Raw genomic sequence first — 23,558 nt, 5'->3', positions numbered from 1 at the left:
GTGGATTGTCCCATTCCGATTGATGTTTGGAACATCGTTCCTCAGGAATTCTCTCCAACAGCATGGGTGAAAAAGAGAGTGAAATTATCATCAGCTAGAAAGGAATCAAATTCAAAGCTAAAATTAGCTAAGACTAGGAAACAACTTATGAGCAAGGAGACACAAGAATTGAGGTTCCTGCTTAACCCAAGGTCTACGGTTGCATGTGCAGTGCTGCCAGTTACCTAGCATACAATTTTTTGTCTTCATTTTCTTGAATGGAAAGTCTACCATTCATGAAACCCACGAACTGGGGCAAATGTAAATGATGGGTTTGTAAGTCACATTAAAATTAATAACAATTATGTATACACTTTCTCATTTACTACTATTTTTCTTTTTTTTTTTTTAGTGTATTTTCTTCATATGTCCTGCTATTCTCTCTCGCCATAACCATAATTCTGCCAAAACCTTTTGTCAGTAGTTTTCAAACTACTCATACTTGTAGGAAAGCAATGACAACAGTAGCTTTCAAACTACTCATACTTGTAGGAAAGCAATGACAACAGTGTGCTTTGGATCATATATAAGTTTGTTTTATACACTAGAATCTTCTAAATATTTAGCACTGCTCACTGTGATTAAGACTCCTTTCGGGTGGTCTTGTATAATAACCTGTAAAAATAATACTGTCATCATATTGGGGCTACTAGATTATAAGCATGTTAAGAAAATAAATCATGTAAATGACTGTAACAGTTTTATTCAGTAACCTCACAGGTGTAAAATGTTGAGATAAATGTTTCTCCTGCATTTCATCTGTCCCCTGGGGCAGTGAAGTTTTCAATCATCGATTAAAAAAATAAATCTTTATTAAGAGTATGACTTGATTACCTGAATTTCACGGCATTCACAATGTCCTGACAACTCTTGGAGTTGACGTCCTTTAGTGGCAATAACCCTTGGGGAAACAGATGATAACTGAACCTATTCCAAGACTAAATATATTTTCTTTGAGCCTGAAAAGATGCTCAAAGCAAATTTTCCTCTCAAAATAAAAGACACAACAGGTTGAATTCTAAACTATGAGACACAAAGCTCTTTCTTTTCAAGTTCACAGCAATATTTTCAAAGAATGTTACTTACTCAAAAGGAATTTATAATTACTTTTACACCACAACTATTATAATGAAACCCATGGTGATGTTAAACATCCCCCAACAGATCACAAGTGTTTAAATGTTGAATGGACTTGTAGACATGTCAGCTGGTTTGGACAATTTTTATTTAAGGACTGATAAGCTAACTCCAAAAAAACATTTTCAATTTTCAGCCATCTACAGAACTCTGTGACTGACACCATCTTCAATTTCAGCAAATTTATATCTATCACTGACCAAATAATTTCATTAAATGGTCCAAATAATGACTGGAAGGAAGTATTTCTGTAAATGGTCTAAACTCGATGGGAGTTCGCCATACTGCAGCAATACAAAATTTTTTCTAGTTTTTTTTCCTAGAGTTATATATTGCTAGAATAGGAGTACTGACCTGGTGGCGGTTTACTGAAATTTTTCACACATGCTCCAAACTGTCATTTTGAGACAATATACAACAAACTCAGACTGACAACTGACTGTAGGTTACAACTGTTATGATTCACACCTCATTAATGCCCTGTAGGGCTACAAGACATCTGAATCAAAATCATACTTCTGCTTAACAAAAAAATTCCCAGTCTTACCCTATATATTTTACCAGCTTACTTTAACACTTAATCATAAAGGTGTTGAATGTCCATAATATAGTACAGTATATGGTAAACTGAATCTGTCTAAATCCCTTCTCTCAAAAAATGATTGTCCAGTCATCAAACAAACTGACTTGTGATCACATTCTGACAAAAATAATACATATGAATATAATCAGTACACAGATACTGTATGTTACTGAATTCAAGACATCAAATACCTTCATAGAGTCAATTAAACTGTACTTTCCTCTTCTTATGAGCAAAATTTTCAAAATCCATTTATTGTTTAACCTCTTACCTCGAAATTCCAAAGATTCATTTTACAGAGTTTAATTATACAGTATAGATATTTACACTTTACTGCATACAATCTGAAGGGAATCTCAACAACAGAAATTATCCCTTGGATGCATGGCCATGTAAAATGAGTAAGAATGGGACATTCTGCAACCTCCAGCACATCTCAATATCACAGAAAAGCTCCGAGAAATTCGGGTGATAAATATAAATGCTTCCTTCATATTTAACCGGAGCCTGAAAATCGCTAAAAAGTTGTAAGGCCTACAGAAGCATGAGAAATGAGAATCTGTCGTGATCATAGCACTGACTTGTAGAATAAAGGATTCAGCAACATGCTTTTAATATGTCGGCTGCAAAACACGTCACATTCCAAAGACGGGCTTATAAACCCAAGGCAATATATGGAAACTACAACTGCTAATAAGGAGGGATAAGTACAGTACAGTATACAGCAACATTTTTAAAGCTGACAAAACTGCTTATACTACACATCAAATTTAGTTTAATCCCTGACAATATTACTTGCATAATTTAAGATTATTCCATTTTTAACCTAGGCATCATAAAATTGCATTCTTTCGTCCATGTACGTCAAAATGATCAGTTTTCACTTCTGAACTACGTTTGATGCTAAGAGGCCACAGCAAGTAAGCTTCACAACCTTCCTATTCTTACCTACTTTCTACTAAAGACCAGTCCTTTTGTGGAGTTTTGTTTACGTGCACTAAGTCATCGTACGTACATCATTACACTGACATGCAATTCACCTCCAACATGACATACGGTGCTACAATCCCACATCAAGAAGACTAATCTACTCGTGTCATCATGTGTCTTAAAATGAAAGCTAACTTATCTTGGGCTACATTCATTTCCAATAAAAAAAAAATTTATTGTAAAAATATATACACTATGTATCTACAAATGGTTACATCGAACACTTTGAGAATCCTACAGACAAAATTTTTAATACAGGGAGTCAAATGAACAAATGTATGTTACTATAATTAGGTAGACAACGGCTTAGTGGTAAATGTATTGTATTGTATAAAAACACATCTGTGGTAATAAAAAGAAATTGTAATTGAATCTAGAAACTGCTGAGGCATCTCGCCTGTACTGAAACTTTACATTTACACAAGTTTTTGCATTCTGTAAAAATACTAATGAGGAAATAAACCTCTTCATGTACTATACTTGAAATGAAAGAATATTTAAGATGAATACTTAATTATATCAGTTTGTCCATTATAAATTATACTGACGTCAATACATGTTCAATAGTAATACCTAGCCAGCTCACAGCTATGGTTTCAAATACAGTGGACCCCTCTGAGCTACGATGCATTCTGTAATCACTGCACTACATCATACAGCCGATAATTATAGGAAAAGTTTTCGTGGAAGTCTATGGAAACACCAAGACACAGAAACTGCATGATAGAAATGCACAGCTAAGGCATACCATAATTCTGGCTTTGCAAATTTCGTTTCTTTTAAACATGAACGGCTCGTGCATCATTACTAGATTATTTTTAAGGCAGTTGGGCAATTAAATTCTATAAAAAGCCTCAGGCAGTTCCACTAGTTTAAAGCCTTAGGCAAGTTCCACTATTTTCCATCTGATAATCTGCAAGAAAAAACTAAATACAATAGGAATATGGATAATGGCATTGTGGAATATACTATATATATATGCCCACTTAAATAAACTTGCAGTTAACTTCGAAATGCAGTTTTACTGACAGATAAAAACAAGGCCGTGGGCCATCAAAACAGATTAATGCAACTAAAGAAGCACATATCCATGTCGTGCTCTTAACACAGCTGATATCTCTGGAAATAGCAAGGGCCTCACGATTTAAAAAAATAAATAATTATATATCTTTCTACAATACATGCGAAATCAAATCCATAAATGACATTTGCTGTGCTACAGCATTCAATTTAATGAAACAGCTATCTCTAAAAGGTCTTCTCATGCCAAATTACGGCCAATAGCTCAAAATAATATTAGGTATTCAGCTCTGACTCAAAGGATTAAAGGTTCACACACCTTATACTTATGAAAATCATGTTATAAAAACATAAAAGGCCTATTATAACCAAAGACCAAACAACTGAACATAATACACTACTGTTAAACACTGGATATCTCAAATTGACAGACATGATTAAATCCACTACTTTTTCTACAACATAAGATTGGAAAGAACCCAAAAACAAGGTCATCTGCAAAACCATAAAACAACAGACTTTCTGAGTATCAGTTTTCTCACTTAAATATATTCTGAGACTAAAACTATTCACATTTTAAGCGTTTGTATTTTGTGTTAAGCAAATTTCAATGACAGTTTGCCATAATCTCAAACCTGCCTTTGGGTAGTCTCAACCAAAGACCCTTACCTTATATGGGAAACATCCTTTTTCAAAGTTCAGAAACAGATACACAGTTAAACTGATTACTTAAATATGCAATTCATTTTTAACAATATATAACCTAACACTATTCACGGGATAATTCAACAACTGAATATACTATGTCTGCCATCAATATCAACTGCAACTCAAATACAGTTCTCGCTTTTAAAAATAACAAAATAATAATGATCTGTTATTAGAAAAAATAATTAAACACTCTTCTTTCCTCTCCTTGAAGATTTATCAACAATATAACATTATTTTCAACCCAGGTTCATAAAATCAATTTCTATTCAGTGGAACGTGATTCGAGTTTACACGAATCTTCGGCTAAACTTGATGCTACGGGGCGTCCTATCCAGAAGATGCTAAGAAGTTGAAACTACCCCTTTTTTCGGGTGGTCTAATATGCTGCATGCTGAGAGCAATTCTATGGTACAGCAAATACTGTATATAAAACTTTATTTCCAAAGCTAACACTAAAGTTATAGTAGAATAACCATACCTTTTTCCATCTGCTGCTCTCCTTAAAGGTGGCAAACACCTATTCGCTACTATTTCTTCCCTGCTGCAAGTCCCACACACTATTTACTAATCTATCTCCATATTTATGACTCTTTCCCACAAGCACTAACACAATACACCAAACCACATTTAAAACTTCTTAAAATTAGCCAACTAGAAAAGAAATCTACATGCATAAAACTGTCGCAAAATCAAAATTACTACGTACATCTTTTCAAAACGTAAACATTTTGTATAAATAATGCTCTCATAAAACCTATATTTACTAAACTTTTAGTATAAGTATTCTGAACACATACAGAAATGATTTCCCTACACACACCTGACTCTGTAACATAACACTAAAATCAAGTACAAATGCAACGCCTCATTTATTGGAATAATTATCATGTGTAATTTTATTTAACGAAAGCTTCCATAAACTTAGAGGAAATCATTCACAGGAAGTAGCAGGGTTAGGATGAAGAATCATATCTTTTTCTCCCTTCTGAAATGAAAAACCTTTTTTTAAATTGATTTCTTGAAGGTGAATGACTGCTAGCTATACCTTATCCAACTTGAGTCTTACAACTGTACTGCAGTGTTCCTTGGCCATCATCTGCAAGGCACAAGGAGTACTAATACTTACAAAGAGGCTGTCAGGTGAGTCTTCAATGTCTCCTTCAGAAGATCTGGCTTGTTCACAGGCAGCGAACATTTGAAATCGTGGCAGACGTAGGCTAAAGTCTCATTGGACTTCGGATGGTAGTTGTTGAGTGATTTGTGACGAGCGTACAAAAATGATCCCGTGTTGTCGTCTGCCAACAACAAGACTCTGTTGGGGATCTGAAGTCCATGCAAGGTCGTCAGCATGCTCTTCAATGATTCTGTACCATTTTTGCCCGCAAGAATAATCTGAAAATTTTAAAAGTATTTATGCTCTACTCATGGGAATATCTACTCTTTTAAATCTAGTCGTTTACAAGAAGCATTTAACCAGAGTACAGACACTACTACCTATGAACATTCAGAGATAGAAATAAATGTGATCGTAAATTAAAATTGTATGATTCTTCTTCATAAAGCACTGTACTCTATGCAATACAGTACTGTGTGTACAGTGTACAGTACTGTATTGTGTTTTAGGATGAAGAAACTACAGTACTGTATTGACTTCCTCATACTGTACTTAAATAAGCGTGAAGACCAACTTATGAACAATTCAAGATACGAACGGCCGTTCAGAACGTAACTCGTTCATATGTAGGGTAGTGTCTGTATTCAAATTTATAATAGCTTTGATTTCGTAACCAAAATTTGGACTAAGTGGCTTCATACATCCAACAATGCTTAAAATACTTGCCTGCACTGTTGGATTCAAATGAAGCAATAATGCTGTTGTCATTTCTGGAAGAGCAACTGGAATCTTATTCAGCCGCCCAGAAAACAGACGAAATATGGCTTCTGCTTTCTCACGATAATCTGTTCTCTCCAACAGTGGACTTAAACGGACCAGATTAACGGCAGATACGGAATTTGCTGAAGGCTCCGCACCATCTTGGTCTGGAGAAAAAAAAAAAAACTTGAAAGTGGATGGATACTGAAAATAGAAAAAATTATATATAGGCTCCAAAAATCTATTGGTTACCATTATTATAATTTGGTTCAAATGACAGTTCATATGATATACTTAATTTTTATATCAAATAAAAATAATAAACTATTTTTATATCAAATAAAAATAATATACTATGTGAAATAATCTAAAGTCATTTACATACGAGTCCATATATTCATCACTAGTTCTTAATTAAAATATAAAACAATATACAAATACAGTAATGATACATTCATACCTTCCTTGATTCGAAGAAGTATGGAATCATCTCCTTTTTCAGTCATGTAATATCCAGTTCCTTCTGGATCCCAAAAGAGCTCATTCTGTTTATCTTGCAGCTCCTCAGCTAATTCCAGCCAAGTGGTATCCAATGTAGCTTCGTAAAGATAGAGGAAGCTTCGAACTATCCATGCATAGTCGTCGACAAACCCAGAGATGCAGGAACCACTAAAACATAAAATATTGCATGTTTGATGTCTCGACTGAATCAGAAAAAGTTTCAAATATCTACGGGCACTAGTTTGGATAGCGGTCAACTAATGTTCATACTCAGTAACTTTTCCAAACATGTTCCAGAAAATAAACATGGATAGGTTCTTCTGAGTATCGAGACGTGACTTTTCTTTGGTAAAGAACACTAACACTGCTACTTACAGAGATACACTACCCTCTGCAGCAGCATATGCGGCACGGAGCAGTTTGCCGTCCTTGTATAAATGTGTCTTGACAAATTCTGCAGCTTCCAAGGCCCTCTGGAGATACTGCTCATCCCCTAAGATAGCTCCTGCTTTTGCCATTGCACCTAACATCATACCTGGAATTGACATAAATTTACCCTCAATAATCTTGTTAAGGTAATACGTATGTTACACCTGTCATGATAATCTCACGTAAAGCTAATACATACACCTGTCATAACCTCATGTCAAGCTGATACATATATCTGTCATGATAATCTCACGTAATGCTAATACGTACACCTGTCGTCGTGTCAAGCTGATACATACACATCATGATAATCTCACGTAAAGCTAATACGTACGCCTGTCATAGTCTCATGTAAAGCTAATAAGTACACCTGTCATGGCAATCTCATGTAAAGCTGATGTGTACACCTATTGTGATAATCTCAAGTAAAGCTAATACAGTATGTACATCTAACAAAATAACATTTATCTTGAATGGTCATTTAATGATTCAGTCAATAATTACTCTCGTCATTATAAAAGTTGGGTAATCTATTATCTATAACTGAATAACATTTCTTGTAATAAATACATGTAAGCCTAGATGTTGAAGCAAGATTTAATGTGAAGCAATATTGGCATCCAAAAATGGGTGCCCTTTCCTGAAGCAGGATTTACTGTGTAGATGTGATGGCATCTGAGAATGAGCGCCCTTTCCTGAAGCAGGATTTACTGTGTAGCTGTGATGGCATCCGAGAATGAGCGCCCTTTCCTGAAGCAAGATTTAATGTGTTGCTATAATGCCATCCACAAAAGAGTGCCCTCTCCTGCAATTCTTTACAGCACTCTCGGAATTCCAATTCCAAAAATGAATGCTAGAGTAATACCATTCCAGGCTGTAACCATTTTATCATCTAGATGAGGCTTCGGTCTCTTCTGACGTTCTTCATAAAGTATCTTCCGGCTCTTTGCAAGCGCTAGGTCGCATTCCTCCTGGGTCAAGTTGAATTCCTGCGCAGTTTCTTCAAGGCTGCCGTGCTCCATTAAGACATTTTGGTTCTTCAGTTCATCGTGAGGATCCTGATAAAAATGTATTAATGTGTCATTAAAAATAAAGTTGTTAAAACAAATTATTTTTTACATACAAAGCCAGACACTTCCACCAAGTCTTCAGGGATAAAAAGAATAACTGAGGAACTGCTGACTCCCAAAAGAAAGTTTCTATTATAGCAATGAATTACATAAAATATATGAAATAAAGGTTAGCACATGCATAGAAAATGGAGATACTGAAGGGATGGAATGAGCTGGGGAATTTTGAAATAAGCTGTTTGTGGTGCAAGCAATGTGAGGTATTCTCCAGTCTGTTACATAAAAGACTGTCAAGTCTGAGGACATTCAAGACCACAAATGTGTGCATTTATATGATCTAAGAGGTTGTGATGATACAAAATCAAAAGTAATGAGCTGCAATTACAAGAGTACCATCAAAAAGATAAACCTACTTTATAAGGGTCTACGTTGCCTCCGTCTACAACACAGTAATGATGGCAAAACACATCAGCAAGGGTCGTTTCACTGGCTTCTTTTACAGGCGTAGAAAGGATTTTGTTTATCTCCTCATGTGTCCAAACACAGAAGGCTCCCTCTTTCTTCTCCTGTGATTCCGAAGTTGGAAGTGAGTCTGCGTCTTCAGCACTGTAGAATCCACCACTCTATATACAGAAAAGAAAAACATTCTGTTTTGAGTATCCAATTTTCACTAGAATTGACTACTTTATGTATATAACATAAACTGACATTTATGCAACAACTGATGCTGCCAAAAGCAACACCTTACTTAACACACGCGTTGCAATTTGCTGCCTTCTTTTGGTATCTTATCAATAAATCTATCAGCGTAAATGTAAGCACTTACAAGTTACACTGACGTAACTCCTAGCAAAGTTATCTTTACTTGTTTTTAAGAGTGCATTCTGTTCTACCATATACAACCACTTTAAACCATTCCTGCGTTTCCCATTCACGAAACCAAAAAATACAATTCATGTATGTCTCCTGTGGCAAACCATCCAAGCCTTTCTCCATTTTATTTCTGCATCATTTCTATCTCATCCTTTTATTCATACCCCCCCATTTGTCTCACATCTAAATGCACCTATCTACGTCTGGTCGACTGTTTTTACACCTACACGTTTCAGTGCTAAACACTCTTTGAGCATTAAGAAGGAACCAATTCTAAAAACTCGCTTCCGTAAGCTGAGCTGTCACTCCAGTCATATGCACCTGGCACACTAGGAGTGATTACGGAATATTACGTGAAATGATGCGATTTTCAGTGCATTTTCATTGCTGAGAGAGAGATTGTTGTTCTTTGCAACACACTGCACACTCCATGTGTTGAAAATGAAAAACTTCTATTATACACTTCCAACAAGAAGAAGAAAGAACAGTGCACGCAGCTAACAAACAACGACCTTACCGGATGGCTGAGATCCCTGGACACATAGGTCAATATGTCTCGCACAACTTCAGCAAACCGAGGCTCTCCAGTAATGACATAGGCGTCGAGAAAGGAAATCGTCAGCTGGGCTTGATCATACAACATTTTTTCGAAATGTGGAACGTGCCACATTTCATCGGTTGAATACCTGCGAGAACCACCCTGTCATTAATGATAATAAGATTTACAACGTGATGAGAGATTAACTAAACATCAGAATGGGTTACTGTATGCATTTTACTGCCATTTTCCTCAAAGGCCCATACTTACCCCCAAAACCTGTAGGAAAGATATTTAATCCCAGAAGCAACTGACGTCTATCACGACATTTCAAGAATCAGGGGAAACAAAAGCAGGGGGAGATTTCCAAAGCTTGTCACTGAAGGGGAAGAAGCTGATCTTGACAACACTCAAACATGTGATCAGGCAGGCACACATTTTTTAATCTCTACTTTTTACGTTGATACAGAACATGAAGTAATTTTACTCTTAATTTTGGTGATTTTCAGTTATACTATCCTTTGTTGTCCATTATTAGTTAATATATTACAGTAATGGTTTCCTTCAGGTAGGAAATAATTAAAATTATTAGTTAATACATTACAGTAATGGTTTCCTTCAGGTAGGAAATAATTAATAGTTAATACATTACAGTAATGGTTTCCTTCAGGTAGGAAATAATTAATAAGTCTGAATTCATCAAAACAAACAATTGACAAATGAATTCCATTAATTTAAACACTTTTGATTTTCAAGTCCTCTGAATTCTGGTTTTTATCTAAATTATAAAGTGAATAATATAATTTTGTAATACCGTACTGTACTTCATACAATGCTTCAATTCCTCAAGGAAAGGAACAATGTTTTAACATTTTGTATTACTGCAGGATAATCAAAATGCATAACCTATGTCTTGTGTATAATATATACACAAGAGAAACAATTACAAGCAATGACGTGGACAGTATTTCTCATGAAATATTCCATATTGCTTTCTAAATTAACCCTTGTATAGTATCCATGTGCAAGAAGAAGGGCTCACAGTTAGTTTTGCATGAATTAACGTAAGGAACACTGGAGTTGACTCTTGGGAAGAAAGCTTACCTTGCAAACCCCTGGGAAACATGATCGTGTATACCTCCCTGGTCCATCTTGCGTAGCGTGTACAGCGACATCTCAAGGCCGCGCTGACAATCAAAGTAAGAGACAAGAAAAATCAGACTTACAAATTCTCATGATACAGACACCACCCTACTTACGAACATCCAACTTACAAACATTCAGAGATGCAAACAAATGGGATCAGCATTTAAAATTGTGTCTCTGAGTGCTACCCTTTGGTCTGTAGTTCAAAATTTTGTTGTGTGTGCCTATGAAAAAACATACAGTACTGTATTGATTTTACATCATGCTGTACTTAAATAGGCATGAAGAGTACAGTAACCAACTTAAAAACAAAACATACAAAATGCCTGTCCGGAACATAACTCGTTTGCAAGTAGGGTGGTGTCTGTATATGTTGTACAGGCAGTCCCCGTTTAATGGCGGGCTCGGTTAATGATGATCCGGTTGTATGGGGGTTGTCTAGCGACGAAAATTGGCAATTTTTGGTGCCGAAAATTGGCTCCAATAATTGGGTATTGGCGCCAATACATACCTAACAGAGGCTCCGATAACCAAAAATCGGCATTTTTTGGCGCCGATAAGCCCAAAATTCGCCAAAAAAGCACCGGAAATCGCCAATTTTCAGTTATCATCACACCCCCAGAACAGAACCCCCGCCGATAACCGAGGACTGCCTGTAGCTATCCTAACAAAAAGACAATAATCTAGAGGGCAAGCATCACTGGAAACCACTTTCTTTAGAGATTTATATACATATATCTAGTACAGATATCTTCTATAGATAAAAGCAATGTATACTAGTCCGACATGAGTGCTCTACAACCAAAAAAAATAAGTGTCAGCAAATCAAAAAGACATTTATGTACTTATACATACTTTGGCATCATCAGTTGATGGGTGAAGAGCATAATTAGTGAAAAGGAAATTGAAATTCGATGGCTGAGGGAATTTCGGTGCTCCGCTGAACCCTCCGTAACGTGGTTCAAATGCTTGTGCAAGCTGAGCATAACATCTGAAAAAGAAATTATACAAGGTAATGATAAAAACTGATCATTTAAAAATGAATCCTTTGTTCCAAAAATGCATTACTTTAAAATGAATCCCAGAATAAAAAGAAACAGTCTAATCTGTACAGACAAAATCGTATCAAATTAACAAGTTGCAACTGCAAGTCCAATGTGGTAAATAGTTTTCACAAGCTTTACCACACCTTCCCCAATATCAACAAAACCTTCAGCTTGTCTTACAAAATGCACAGACAGCATTTACAATGGATTTTCACACTGAAAATGAGGACAATGTAAGAAACCACTTTAGCGTAATTAATTACACACAAGCACACAAGTCCATTTAAATTATAACATATTCACAAAGACTACACAAAACACTTGAGTCATACTTAGAAACAGCTTCCTCGTTTGGAATATCTGAGGTATCTGGCGCAGATAAACGGGCTGTGCGGTCCAAAACTTCCATGATGAATTTACCAGACTCTTTAAACTTGTCTTGTTCCTCTTGCCACTGTGTATAAAAAATATACCAGCATGAAAGGAAGTAATCCAAAAAGACTCTTCAAGCAATGTACTAACTTTCAAAACAACACATATAAAATAAAAATGTCTTTTATTGTAAAAAGTTTCTTCATACAAACCCAAAATCCTACTGAACTATGATTCAAGGCCTGTTTGTCCCCAGAAGTGTATATTCTTATGCCTTGTAGACAGGAAGAAGAATAAGAGCTAAGATCTGCCATTCACATGTATGTGCCTTTAACCTATCAATAGGTAGTAACTACCCGCCTCACTTTGCACAGATTAGATGTGGCAGTGTGAAAGATGGGAGATAAGTACTTTGTAAATGACTGATGGGTTTGTAAGAAAAATGTTTTATAACATAAAAACTTGGTATGTTTCATCACAAACCCATCAGTCACATAAGAGCTTGAACTGTAGTTTAGGAAGGCCAAGATGTTCTGGGTCCCAGAATATCTGAGAGCCAAGTGGATCAAGTGAAGGAACAAAAACTCACCAGTATTCTCACTGGGTACCCTAAGTACTGGAACACCCTTAGAGTAAAAAATTGGCTTGTACAGTAAACCCCCTGTATTCGCATTCTCACGACTCTGCGGGTTTCTCTGTGGAACATATCTACCTCTTATTCAAGGGAAAATTCGCCCATTCATGTATTTTTCACTGAGAAATATTCACTAATTACTGTATTTTCATATAATTTTCATGAATAAATGCACTTTTTGTGAAAAAACTATTAAAATACTCAGGTGTAAGCATTTTACAGGGTTTTTCTTGTTTAAACTATCAAAATGGGAAGTTCTAAGTGTTTTAGAGAGTTTAAGTATTTGTGGTTTTAGCTATTCTGGGGGTCTTACGTGATCCCGCAAATAAGGGGGGTTCACTGTACTTTGTGATACGTCAAAAGGTAGCAGCAGGTGAGACAGACGATCATAAACCTGGAAGACTTAGGTCTCTGGAAGATGAAAGAAGTATGAGAAAAGGCATTATTACAATTCATGCTTCTCACTGCAATTGTTATAACTTCTGCACCACTTTGCCTAGTACAGGTTGCGGTTCAGCAGGAACATGAGGTGGATCAAGCCGCAACCTCTGAGAGCTCTCTCAATAATCTCCAGGTCTGAAGATTCAACATGTTTGGATCATCAAAGAACTTAAGAAGTGCTATAGGACTTTTCCAGGGCGATCAGTGTCATCATCTTGTTTGGAGGCAATTGCCTTGGCTGCACATGTTACTGTTCTCCTATTGTACAAAAGACTGCTCTGTCTAGGCGTTCGAAGACCATGAACGTGGGCTGTATATGAGTGATGGATTTGAGGTGAATTCTTATTACATATTAGTTTAATGATACCACCAGGTCACATTTCTACAAATGTTGGACAGCCAGATGGGAGGACACCAAGAGAACTAGATGAAAGTATAAGGAGGAGAGCAATATAGCCAGGGGGGCGCAGAAACTACAAAGAACTTCTTTCTTTCATCTCATGCTATAAGTGGAACCTATCATGGGTGGCTTACAGACTGCCATACTGTATGCCAAATGATTCATTTGCATGATCTGATTGATATGCCATAGGAGTCAAAGTTTCATAAAGTTTTTCTCTGATGAACATAATTAAAAAGAAAATAAAAAATAACTGCAATATAATTAAAACACAATTTGTTGCATAACGCAAAACAGCAATTTTCCCATATGAAGGCCTACTAGCTAAATCAAGTTACTACCAAAGCCCCATAAAAGATCCCACAAAAGGACCCAGTAACAAAACAAACCCATAAAAAATAAGATACAGTAATACTATCAAGGTGAAAAACCTCTAAGAAACAAGAAAGCACAATCAATAACATTTACTCATTAGAATTCTTTAAGATTCTGAAACTTCTAAACTGGAATTCAATCCACTACGTAGCATCAGACATTATAAACAGTCACACAAAGCATCGAGAACCCTTGAAACATACTCTTAAGGCCACAAACCTGAGTAGCTAACGACATAAGTTGGGCGAAACCGGGCTGACCGTAATACCGGTTGTTAGGTGGAAAATATGTCCCGCCATACACAGGTTTGAGATCTGGAGTCAGCCAAACACTCATAGGCCAACCTCCACTACCACTCAGCGACTAGAATGCCAATTGAATGTCTTTAAATGTCAGGCCGTAAATCATATAAAATCAGTAACAAAATAGAAATTACTCCTCCTTCTCCCTGATGTTTGGTACCTGGAAAGTGAGACTGAGCAAGATCTTCAAATCATGGGAATACAATAACACAATAACATCTCTGTACACAGCTTATTCCCATACCAGAAGATTTTGCTCAGCCCTTCAAAAAGTATTAATAAAAAGAATTCAGTTCTAATTACCATGTGAAAAGGATTCATATACTGTACAGTAAAGGACACTACTCCGAGTCATATGGTAATTAAGAATGAGAAGCAAGATGTCTTTAATCATAATACTGTAGTAATGAACATCACATTTACTTAATGAAAGGAAAAATTTCAAACTGAAGACAAATTTTTACCAATTTGTCAAAAATTCAATAGCTAATTAAAGTGAATGTAATAAAAAAACCAAGTTCAAGGAACTGGGTCTTTAAACCTTTTTAAAGCGAAGTAAAACTTACAACAGAAATTCTGACATCCTGCTTCCATACTGAACTCCATGTCACTAAAGCTCACTGGTGAGAGCATGTGATATTCTTTGCTGCACGAAAGAAATGAAGGCACCAACATTCAGCCTTAAATGAGCTGTAAATAGCTACAATTTCTAACTTTTCACTTAGGTAATACATCAAATAAAACAGAACTAAACTCATAATCTACAATCCCCGAGTCTATGTTAAAATTCAAATAAAAATGGCAGCAGAGAATAAAACAAGCAGTCCACCACCCATTCACGGAAGCTTCATCATACCTTTGCGGAAATGTTCCCCAACAGCGATTTGAATCCGATTCGGCCGTAGCGATTTTCAGGTGGGAAGTAAGTGCCCCCCGTCACTGGCACAAGCTCAGGAGTGAGGAAGACACTCATTGGCCAACCACCCCTTCCACTAGATGCCTGTCACAGTTATTTCGATAGCATTTGAAAATGCCCAATACAATAAAATATGCAAACAGTTGCCGTCCCAGTTATTTTGATAGCATTTGAAAATGCCCGATACAAAAAGTAATGCAGTTACTGTCACAGTCATTTCGATAGCATTTGAAAATGCCCAATACAATACCGTATATATGCACATAGTTACTAAGTTAATATTTTCACTGATGAAAAGTTAAAGTCACCTGACAATTCAGGAATATGCACATGGATAATTTCAGAAAGTTATCTATGGTTATGAAGCAAAAACAAACATCCCTAAAGGACAGCATTAGTCAACATAATATATTAAACTACAATAACAGTAAAGTCAATAAATTTACTTAAAGAAACTGTGATTTGAAAGTGAGGACAAATGAGACTGATATATTCATTAGTAAAACAAATTCAGTGGTTGGGTCTTCAACTCTAAATTTATAGAAAAAACTCCTATAAATTGCAACCTGCCCAGGAGAAAATCTGCAATTGTAAAATATTTCATTCAACAATAAAACAAAAACAAAAATGTCAATGGAGAGAATAAACAGTGAAAGAGAAGGGCATGCAATACTTTAAAGGAAAATAATTTCAAATACTGATTCAGTTAATAGTTCCTTCGTCAATAACCAATTTAATGGTGTTTCAAATACACTTTACTTTAGTGAATCGATGAGACTTTGCATATGCACATTTTTCTGTTAAAAGTAATTCTTTACTACTTCTATACTATATACATTCCTCATCTAGACTGAAATTACCATACCATCACTACTTATTGTTGATCATTCATAACAGATTCTTGTCAGAGTTCACAAGTACTAAAATACAACTTTTACTGCATCCCAACTACACTTTTATTGAAGTGACAAAGCACAGAAGGGAATAAATGGGATCAGAGATAAGTAAAATTCTTACTTATAATAACGGGAACAAATCTGCTTCTTTAAAGTGCAAGAAATAAGGCTGTGTGATGAACAAAGACACAGGTCCTTATAAAGGTTGTTATGGCCATAATTAAATCAAAAGTTTTGAAAGTGGAGAGAGCCAACTTTGAAATAACCTACACAAGATTCCAAATATTTAAAATGTTGTCAGAAACAGTTTTTCCTATATTAGAAAGCAACTGGAAGAGACAGCCTATCAATTAGTGGGTTAAAAAAAAAAATTTGCACAGGGGATGCATTTTAATGTACGACAATTATAACGACAGTAATAATAATAATAATAATAATAATAATAATAATAAAAAATAATAATAATAATAATAATGTACGACAATTATAAACGACAGTAATAATAAAAATAATAATACTGATAATAATAATAATTATAATACTGTACATGCAATAACAAAAAAAAAATGAAAATAATAAAATAATAATGTGAATATTTACAACACAAAACTTCCAATGTTTTCCATTAAACAAAAATACATTTTACGTAAGCCATGGGAGAACCATAGGTAGCTATAAAAACAGAAGATCAAATAAAACTCACCGTGACAAACGTCATGTACACTTTATCCACATCCGGCCTCTCTTCTCGATCAACTTTGACGTTGATGAAATTGGCATTCATGATTTTTGCAATATCTGGATTTTCAAAGCTCTCCCTCTCCATCACATGACACCAGTGACATGTTGAGTAACCCACACTGAGGAAAATGAGCTTGTTCTCCTTGCGAGCGTCACTAAAGGCTTCCTCGCCCCAAGGGTACCTAGAAACAAAGAATTAAAATAGGAATTGCTGATTCTGAATTTTAACCTGGGTTATATATAAATTTGGCTAGTATATACAAGCTAGAATGGAAAATGACACGCCAAAAACATAAAATTCAATCAATCTACACAAAGTCAGAAATATGCAAGATGGTCTTGGAACCAAAAACTCTAAGTCAAGGCCATTATTAATCTGAACACTTTACTATTACAGTATTATTATTACTACTCAGAAGATGAACCCTATTCATATGGAACAAGCCCACAGGGGCCATTGACTTGAAATTCAAGCTTTCAAAGACTGGGTTTCATTCAAAAGAAGTAACAGAAGGTGATGAGAAATACTGAAAGAGGAGATCAGTTATGAGAAAAACAGATAAATTAACACACTGATAAATAAATAAAAATGTAAGTAAAATATTAAAATACAAGTTGAATTGCATTAGGAGGAATTGGAACATAAAATTTAGATCAAAGGCCAAGTGCTGGGACCTAGGAGGTCATTCAGCACTACAAGAGAAATTGAGGGGTTTTAAAAGTGTAACAAGAGGGAAAACCTTACGGCTGCACTATGACACAATTGTTAGCCGAGTCTTGGAAGTGAGACGGAAGAAAGATAATATGAATGGAAGTACAGTAAAAGGAATGAAAGGGATTGCAGCCAAATAGGGGTTGAATGGATGCTGCAAAGAACCTTAAGTAATGCCTACAATGCACCACATGAGGTACACTGCTGGCACTATCCTCCTATGGGGTAGTCTGCAAACTCACCAGTGAACAGGATTCGTAGCATGCTGCAAAAGATAAGGCGACTTCTCCGACGCCAGCGATTTTTCTTTTCGCCGCCGCCGCTGGACGATCCTTCAATAGCGCTGGCCATCGTTCTTGTCAAACTCTCTCTGATTGGCTGGCTACTAATTTTACTGATCCATCTGCCTACGCTACCGATATTCCTGCAAAGGGCAAGGGTTCTTCTTCAGTGAAAAACAATAATTTTACTCAAATTTCTACGACTCATAATGTTAATAGGAGTCACTAATCAACTTCTGTTATACATGAGCTGTATTAATGTACCAGCAAGCAACACTTATCAAAACATCAGAAAATTAACGAAAAATGTGAAATATTAGTTGGTCTTTCATAGCATACAATACTAATGGGGATGCCTGGAAAATATGGTAATGTATATCTGAAATTTAAACTATAACTAAAGTCATGAGTTGACCAATGTGACTACAAGCTACCCAACAACTATTTTCACCATTAAACACTCACGCTGACTTCTACCTTAAAACAGGCCTCATTCAATCTAGTAAAACCTATATATATTTCTGTGGATACACTCAGATCTTGGTTCACTTTGTTCCTAGTGGTAAAACTACTTAGCTACAGAATAAAAATGTTACACAAATTAAAAAGACTTTTCATTCAAATCACTACTGTTTGGTAAACTGTCTATATGACTGGAGCCAAAAAATTACAAATTTGAAAACAATTTCAACACATTACAAACCTCTATTATATATAAAGGCCTTTTTCTGCCAGACAAGTCATATCAGTCATGTGTGAGAACAGTTAAAAACAGTAGATCATATTAATATACCAGGCAACTCAGCATGAGGTAGTGGGTATTGGTCGGGTATGTACCCACCTACGCGTCACCTCTGAGGTGCTACAGTAGTACTAAACATGGCAGAAGCTCAATGGGATGCTGTGTTTAGTACTAGCCCCTCAGGGATCAAAGATATTGTTTATTAATATACAGAAATACATAAAAATTGGTGTATATAATACTCTGATCCCCGAGAGGCTAGGTAGTACTAAACACAGTGTCACATTTAGGTTCTGTCCATATTTAGTACTAGCCCCTCGGAGGTGACGCGTAGGTGGATGAATACCGGGCTAATACCACGGTAGTCATCAATCTGCCTGGCAAACTCATTCTTCATGAATTTGAGGAACATTTTGGAATTAATGAATATTATCAAATTGTAGACTCAGGCTGATTGTCTGAATGAAGGTAAAAGAAAAAAAAGTTGAGCAATCGAATTTTGCCTGACATACAAATGGATTAGCTGGGCATGCAGATGACATCCATTCTGTCCAAGTTGCCTGATAGTAATACAATTCATCTTAAATACCCTCTTTCTTTAATACAGCAAGCACAGTCTTCAATCCCCGTAAACGAAAGCGAAAAAAGGCCTTGTAAAAATACAGGTGTGTATTTGTACAGGAAAACTTTAACTTTTATCAGGTTAGCTCTAAAATTAACTCTCCAACATCCAAATTGAGGAAATATACAGGTACTGTACTCTTCAATCCCAGTGTGAAACATACCTCAGCATTGGAGCAAAGATCTTCACCTTCAACAAGGAATCTATGGGAATATGCAAGCAAGTGTTATCAATTGCCAAGACTTCTGGACATGACTCATTACCTAACAAATGACAAATTTTCTTGGCTAGGTATAATTCCTCTAAAATTTCTGATTAAATATTCTGTATAATAAAAACAAAAACCATTTTCCTATGTGCATGAAACTACTGTATAATACTGTAATCGGTTAATAGCTCAACTTGAATGTATATTAGAAGATATAGCAATGTATTATAACCTTCATTAACTACAGGCAAAAATGATGTGGGTATTTGACAAGTGAATAGTTTATGCTTTTTGGGTGTACACCAATCACAGGGATGCAAAGATGAATAGTGCAGATACAAGTAAGAAATGATTTGCATGGAGAAAAACATTGAATTTTTTCAAGTTCTGATATATCTGCGTATGCAAATGACAACATTTTGCAAAACTCAATGGCCTCTACTTCCAAAAATCTACTTTAAATGCTCTTGGAATGCTGGGAACCCACTAAATCCTGAAAGATCAGGTACTTATTATACTGTACCACATTTCATTAGTGCAATCATTAAAGTACCAAATATTTTAATGGTTGCTGGGATTTTTACATTCATTACCCTTGCAAATATTTTCTTAACTTATTACCTCCCCCATGATGGAAACATGTTAGGAATGTGGGATTTAGGGCGGGAAGTAAACAGTAAAATGAACCATTTGCAACAAAATCGAACTCAAACTTGCAAAAATCACACAGAAAGCCATCGGAAAAACTGCGTTTTAACAAACATAGGTCATGAGAGACAGGGTTTTTGGGTAAAACTGAGTTGAATGAAAAGCAGCAAAAATAATTTATGCTCCATGTATGTAAGCACTCAATCACTTGTTACAGGGGCAAATGGTAACTTAACCTAGTCTGGAGTACCATACACTATTTGTCTGTGGGCTTCACACAACCTGGGACCCCTCAATCCTGAATAAAGTGTAGCAGTGGCAAAAGATGACTGCAAATTACCTAACCTAACCATGGCAGCGTGTCCTATCTGGTCGCCTGAACCGCACAAAACCTTTTGCAAAGTAAGGCAACAGTATCAGAATAGAATAGAATATAGCATTTATGCCAAAGCCCAAGCACTGGGACCTAAGAGGCTATTCAGCGCTGAAACCAAAACAGACGGTAAAAAGGTTTGAGAGGTGTAACAGGAGGAAAACCTCGCAGTTGCACCATGATTCAATTGTTAGGAGAGGGTGGAACGTAAGATGGAAGAATATGAGAAATGGAGGTACAGTGAAAGAATCAAAGCGTTGTACTTAGGGGCCACAGGGATGCTGCAAGGACCTTAAAGTAATGCCTACAGTGCACTACATGAGGTCCACTGAAGGGACTACCCCCTACGAGAGCCAACAGTATTAGTCTGCACAAAACATTAGCAACACAAAATAGTTAGTTACTGGGACTGGGACCATGAAGAATGGAATAAGCTGTGTGATGCTGCGGTGAAGGTGGCCCTGACAGTAAGGCCCAGGGTCTAGTTCAGATGAAATTGTACTTCACATTAGTCATTTCCAGCGTTTTTTCGTCATTAGTGGGGGGTGGGGGGTTAAAGAGGTCTTGTCAGATACAGACTGCTGCCACAGGTTAGTTTAGAGAAGTTAAGGTTAAGTTGCATCCCTGCATTTTACTCAATGACTTATTGGCCTCTGGGCCTAGTTGGCGAGCCCACGTTCAGGTAGGACTTCGGCGTCCTAATTAGGTTAGGAACCATCCCTTGTAATTTCTTTATAATTTTTGTGATGGACACTGAAATGAGCATTTGGCTTAAGTGCTTGAGACCATTCTTGTTGGTTTATTTCACCTGTTTTAGTTTCGATTCCGCCCGCGAATAAAAACCTCTTTTCCACCAAAACTGTCATAGGCCTACACAGATAACAGGGGACCAGAGAAACAACAAATAACACGGGACCAGAAAAATAACAGATAACAGGGGGACCAGAGAAACAACAAATATATAACAGGGGACCAGAGAAACAACAAATATATAACAGGGGGCCAGAGAAACAACAGATAACAGGGGGCCAGATAAACAACAGATAACAGGGGATCAGAGAAACAACAGATAACAGGGGACCAGAGAAACAACAGATAACAGGGGGCCAGAAAAACAACAGATAACAGGGGACCAGAGAAACAACAGAAGGGGCCAGAGAAACAACAGATAACAGGGGACTAGAGAAACAACAGATAACAGGGGACCGGAGAAACATGAGATAACGGGACCAGAGAAACAACAGAAGGGGCCAGAAAAACAACAGATAACAGGGGACCAGAGAAACAACAGATAACAGGTGACAGGAGAAACAACAGAAGGGGCCAGAGAAACAACAGATAACAGGGGACCAGAGAAACAACAGAAGGGGCCAGAGAAACAACGATAACAGGGGACCAGAGAAACAACAGAAGGGGCCCGAGAAACAATAGATAATAGGAAACCAGAAAAACACAAAATTATGATTTAAACCAACAATAACGGCCAGATATGCATTAACCACAAGTTAAACAACCGGAAACATATTAGGATGATATACTTGCCCGGAAACCAACGTAAGCCTAACCTGTCATTGTGGGCCTATTCCTAAACGTCCAAAAAATCATGTCAAATTATTTGCCTGCTTATCAAAATACCTACAGCCTATAACGCTTCCGTTATTAATAACGTAATTTCACGAAAATAAATCATTCGGGGGCTATTGCTAGACCACAAAATTTGCAACGTCATTGCACGATTTGGGTAGGCCTATCCCGCCAAATAGACCTATGCAAATGATTCACATTAAATTTAACAACATCCATACACTGGCAATTTTGCGAAACATTGTTTCTGGAGCAAAATTAAGCGAAAAAATAAGTTAACAGTTAAATTAAACATGGCTGATGACATCCGACTTGTCAAAAGGCAACTAAGCTTAGGCTCGGCTACTTATGCCAAGCTGCTTAACTAACACTGACCACTCCTTTGTATTAGCGATTTAACAGCCTCTGAACAGACAACACACCTTAATATTAACAAAATGACGTCCTATCACTCTTTCATTACACGATCCGACATTAAATGCGAGCAATCAAAGTCCCTAAGATGGATTAAAACGAAGATTTTCTTTCACATTAAATGACCTTCTTACTCACATAGCTTAGGCGGCCGATGGTTGTGTTCACCTGGATCCTTCTGCCAAGACGCTTTCTAACGGAGGCGTTCGATAACGGAATTATCGAACAGACGGTCGTCGAGGACTGATAACCGTTACAATTAACCGATTTTTTATGCTTGTTTTCAATCATTTACTTTAATGAATCCTTTTTGAAGGTGACTACAGCACTGGGATGTAGATTAGCAAGATAAATGGCGTCTGGACGGCGGCGTTCGCTAGCGGGATTCCCCGATTTGCGTTCACTAGAGACGGAAACCCGTTAGAATTCACACTTTTTCTTCACTTATCTACAATAATTTATTTGAATAAATCCTTTGATGGTTTTTTTTATAGCACCGTGGTGTAAATAAACACGTTATAAGACGAGAGCAGAAATGGCGTCTGGACGGAGGCGTTCGCTGACGGGATTCCCGGGTATACGTTCACTAAAGACGGAACACTGTTTAAATTCACACTTTTTATTTACACTCATCTTCAATAATTTAATTTAATAAATCCTTTTGATGGTTTTTATGACACTGTGGCGTAAACAGACACGTTGAAAGACGTGAGCAGGTACCGAACGTAACCAGGGACGAGCGATGGGTTGCTGTGTGGGTGACTGAACGCGACCTTTTTGTTTACTAGTTGCGATTTGCCTTTTCCTTCGTTACGTAACAACACGAAGAGTTTTATGCGACGTTTACCCTTGAGTACCTTCGTGGAAGAAAACTTTTTTTTACGTCTCCAGTTTTCATCTCCTGTTGCTACGCTAAATCAATTTCGAGTATATCAAAAGAG

General features: G+C 36.6%; 1 protein-coding gene across 1 annotated transcript; it reads right to left on the bottom strand.

Moving 5' to 3' along the window:
* Positions 1-722: 722 nt before the first annotated feature.
* On the bottom strand, positions 723-22,879 carry LOC136849873 (spermatogenesis-associated protein 20). The gene is given in 17 exon segments (XM_067123373.1): positions 723-5,465; positions 5,607-5,872; positions 6,321-6,520; positions 6,814-7,022; positions 7,230-7,389; positions 8,149-8,341; positions 8,767-8,976; positions 9,744-9,912; positions 10,869-10,951; positions 11,766-11,901; positions 12,289-12,410; positions 14,398-14,541; positions 16,996-17,215; positions 17,988-18,042; positions 18,045-18,169; positions 19,554-19,593; positions 22,756-22,879. Coding segments are annotated over 16 exon segments (2,319 nt in total). The 5' UTR covers positions 19,562-19,593; positions 22,756-22,879; the 3' UTR covers positions 723-5,446.
* Positions 22,880-23,558: the final 679 nt, after the last annotated feature.

The sequence above is a fragment of the Macrobrachium rosenbergii genome, chromosome 21 (assembly GCF_040412425.1).
Source record: "Macrobrachium rosenbergii isolate ZJJX-2024 chromosome 21, ASM4041242v1, whole genome shotgun sequence".
Classification (NCBI taxonomy): domain Eukaryota; kingdom Metazoa; phylum Arthropoda; class Malacostraca; order Decapoda; family Palaemonidae; genus Macrobrachium; species Macrobrachium rosenbergii.
Note: the sequence above shows the minus strand (reverse complement) of the source record. Positions and strands in the feature narration are given on the sequence as shown.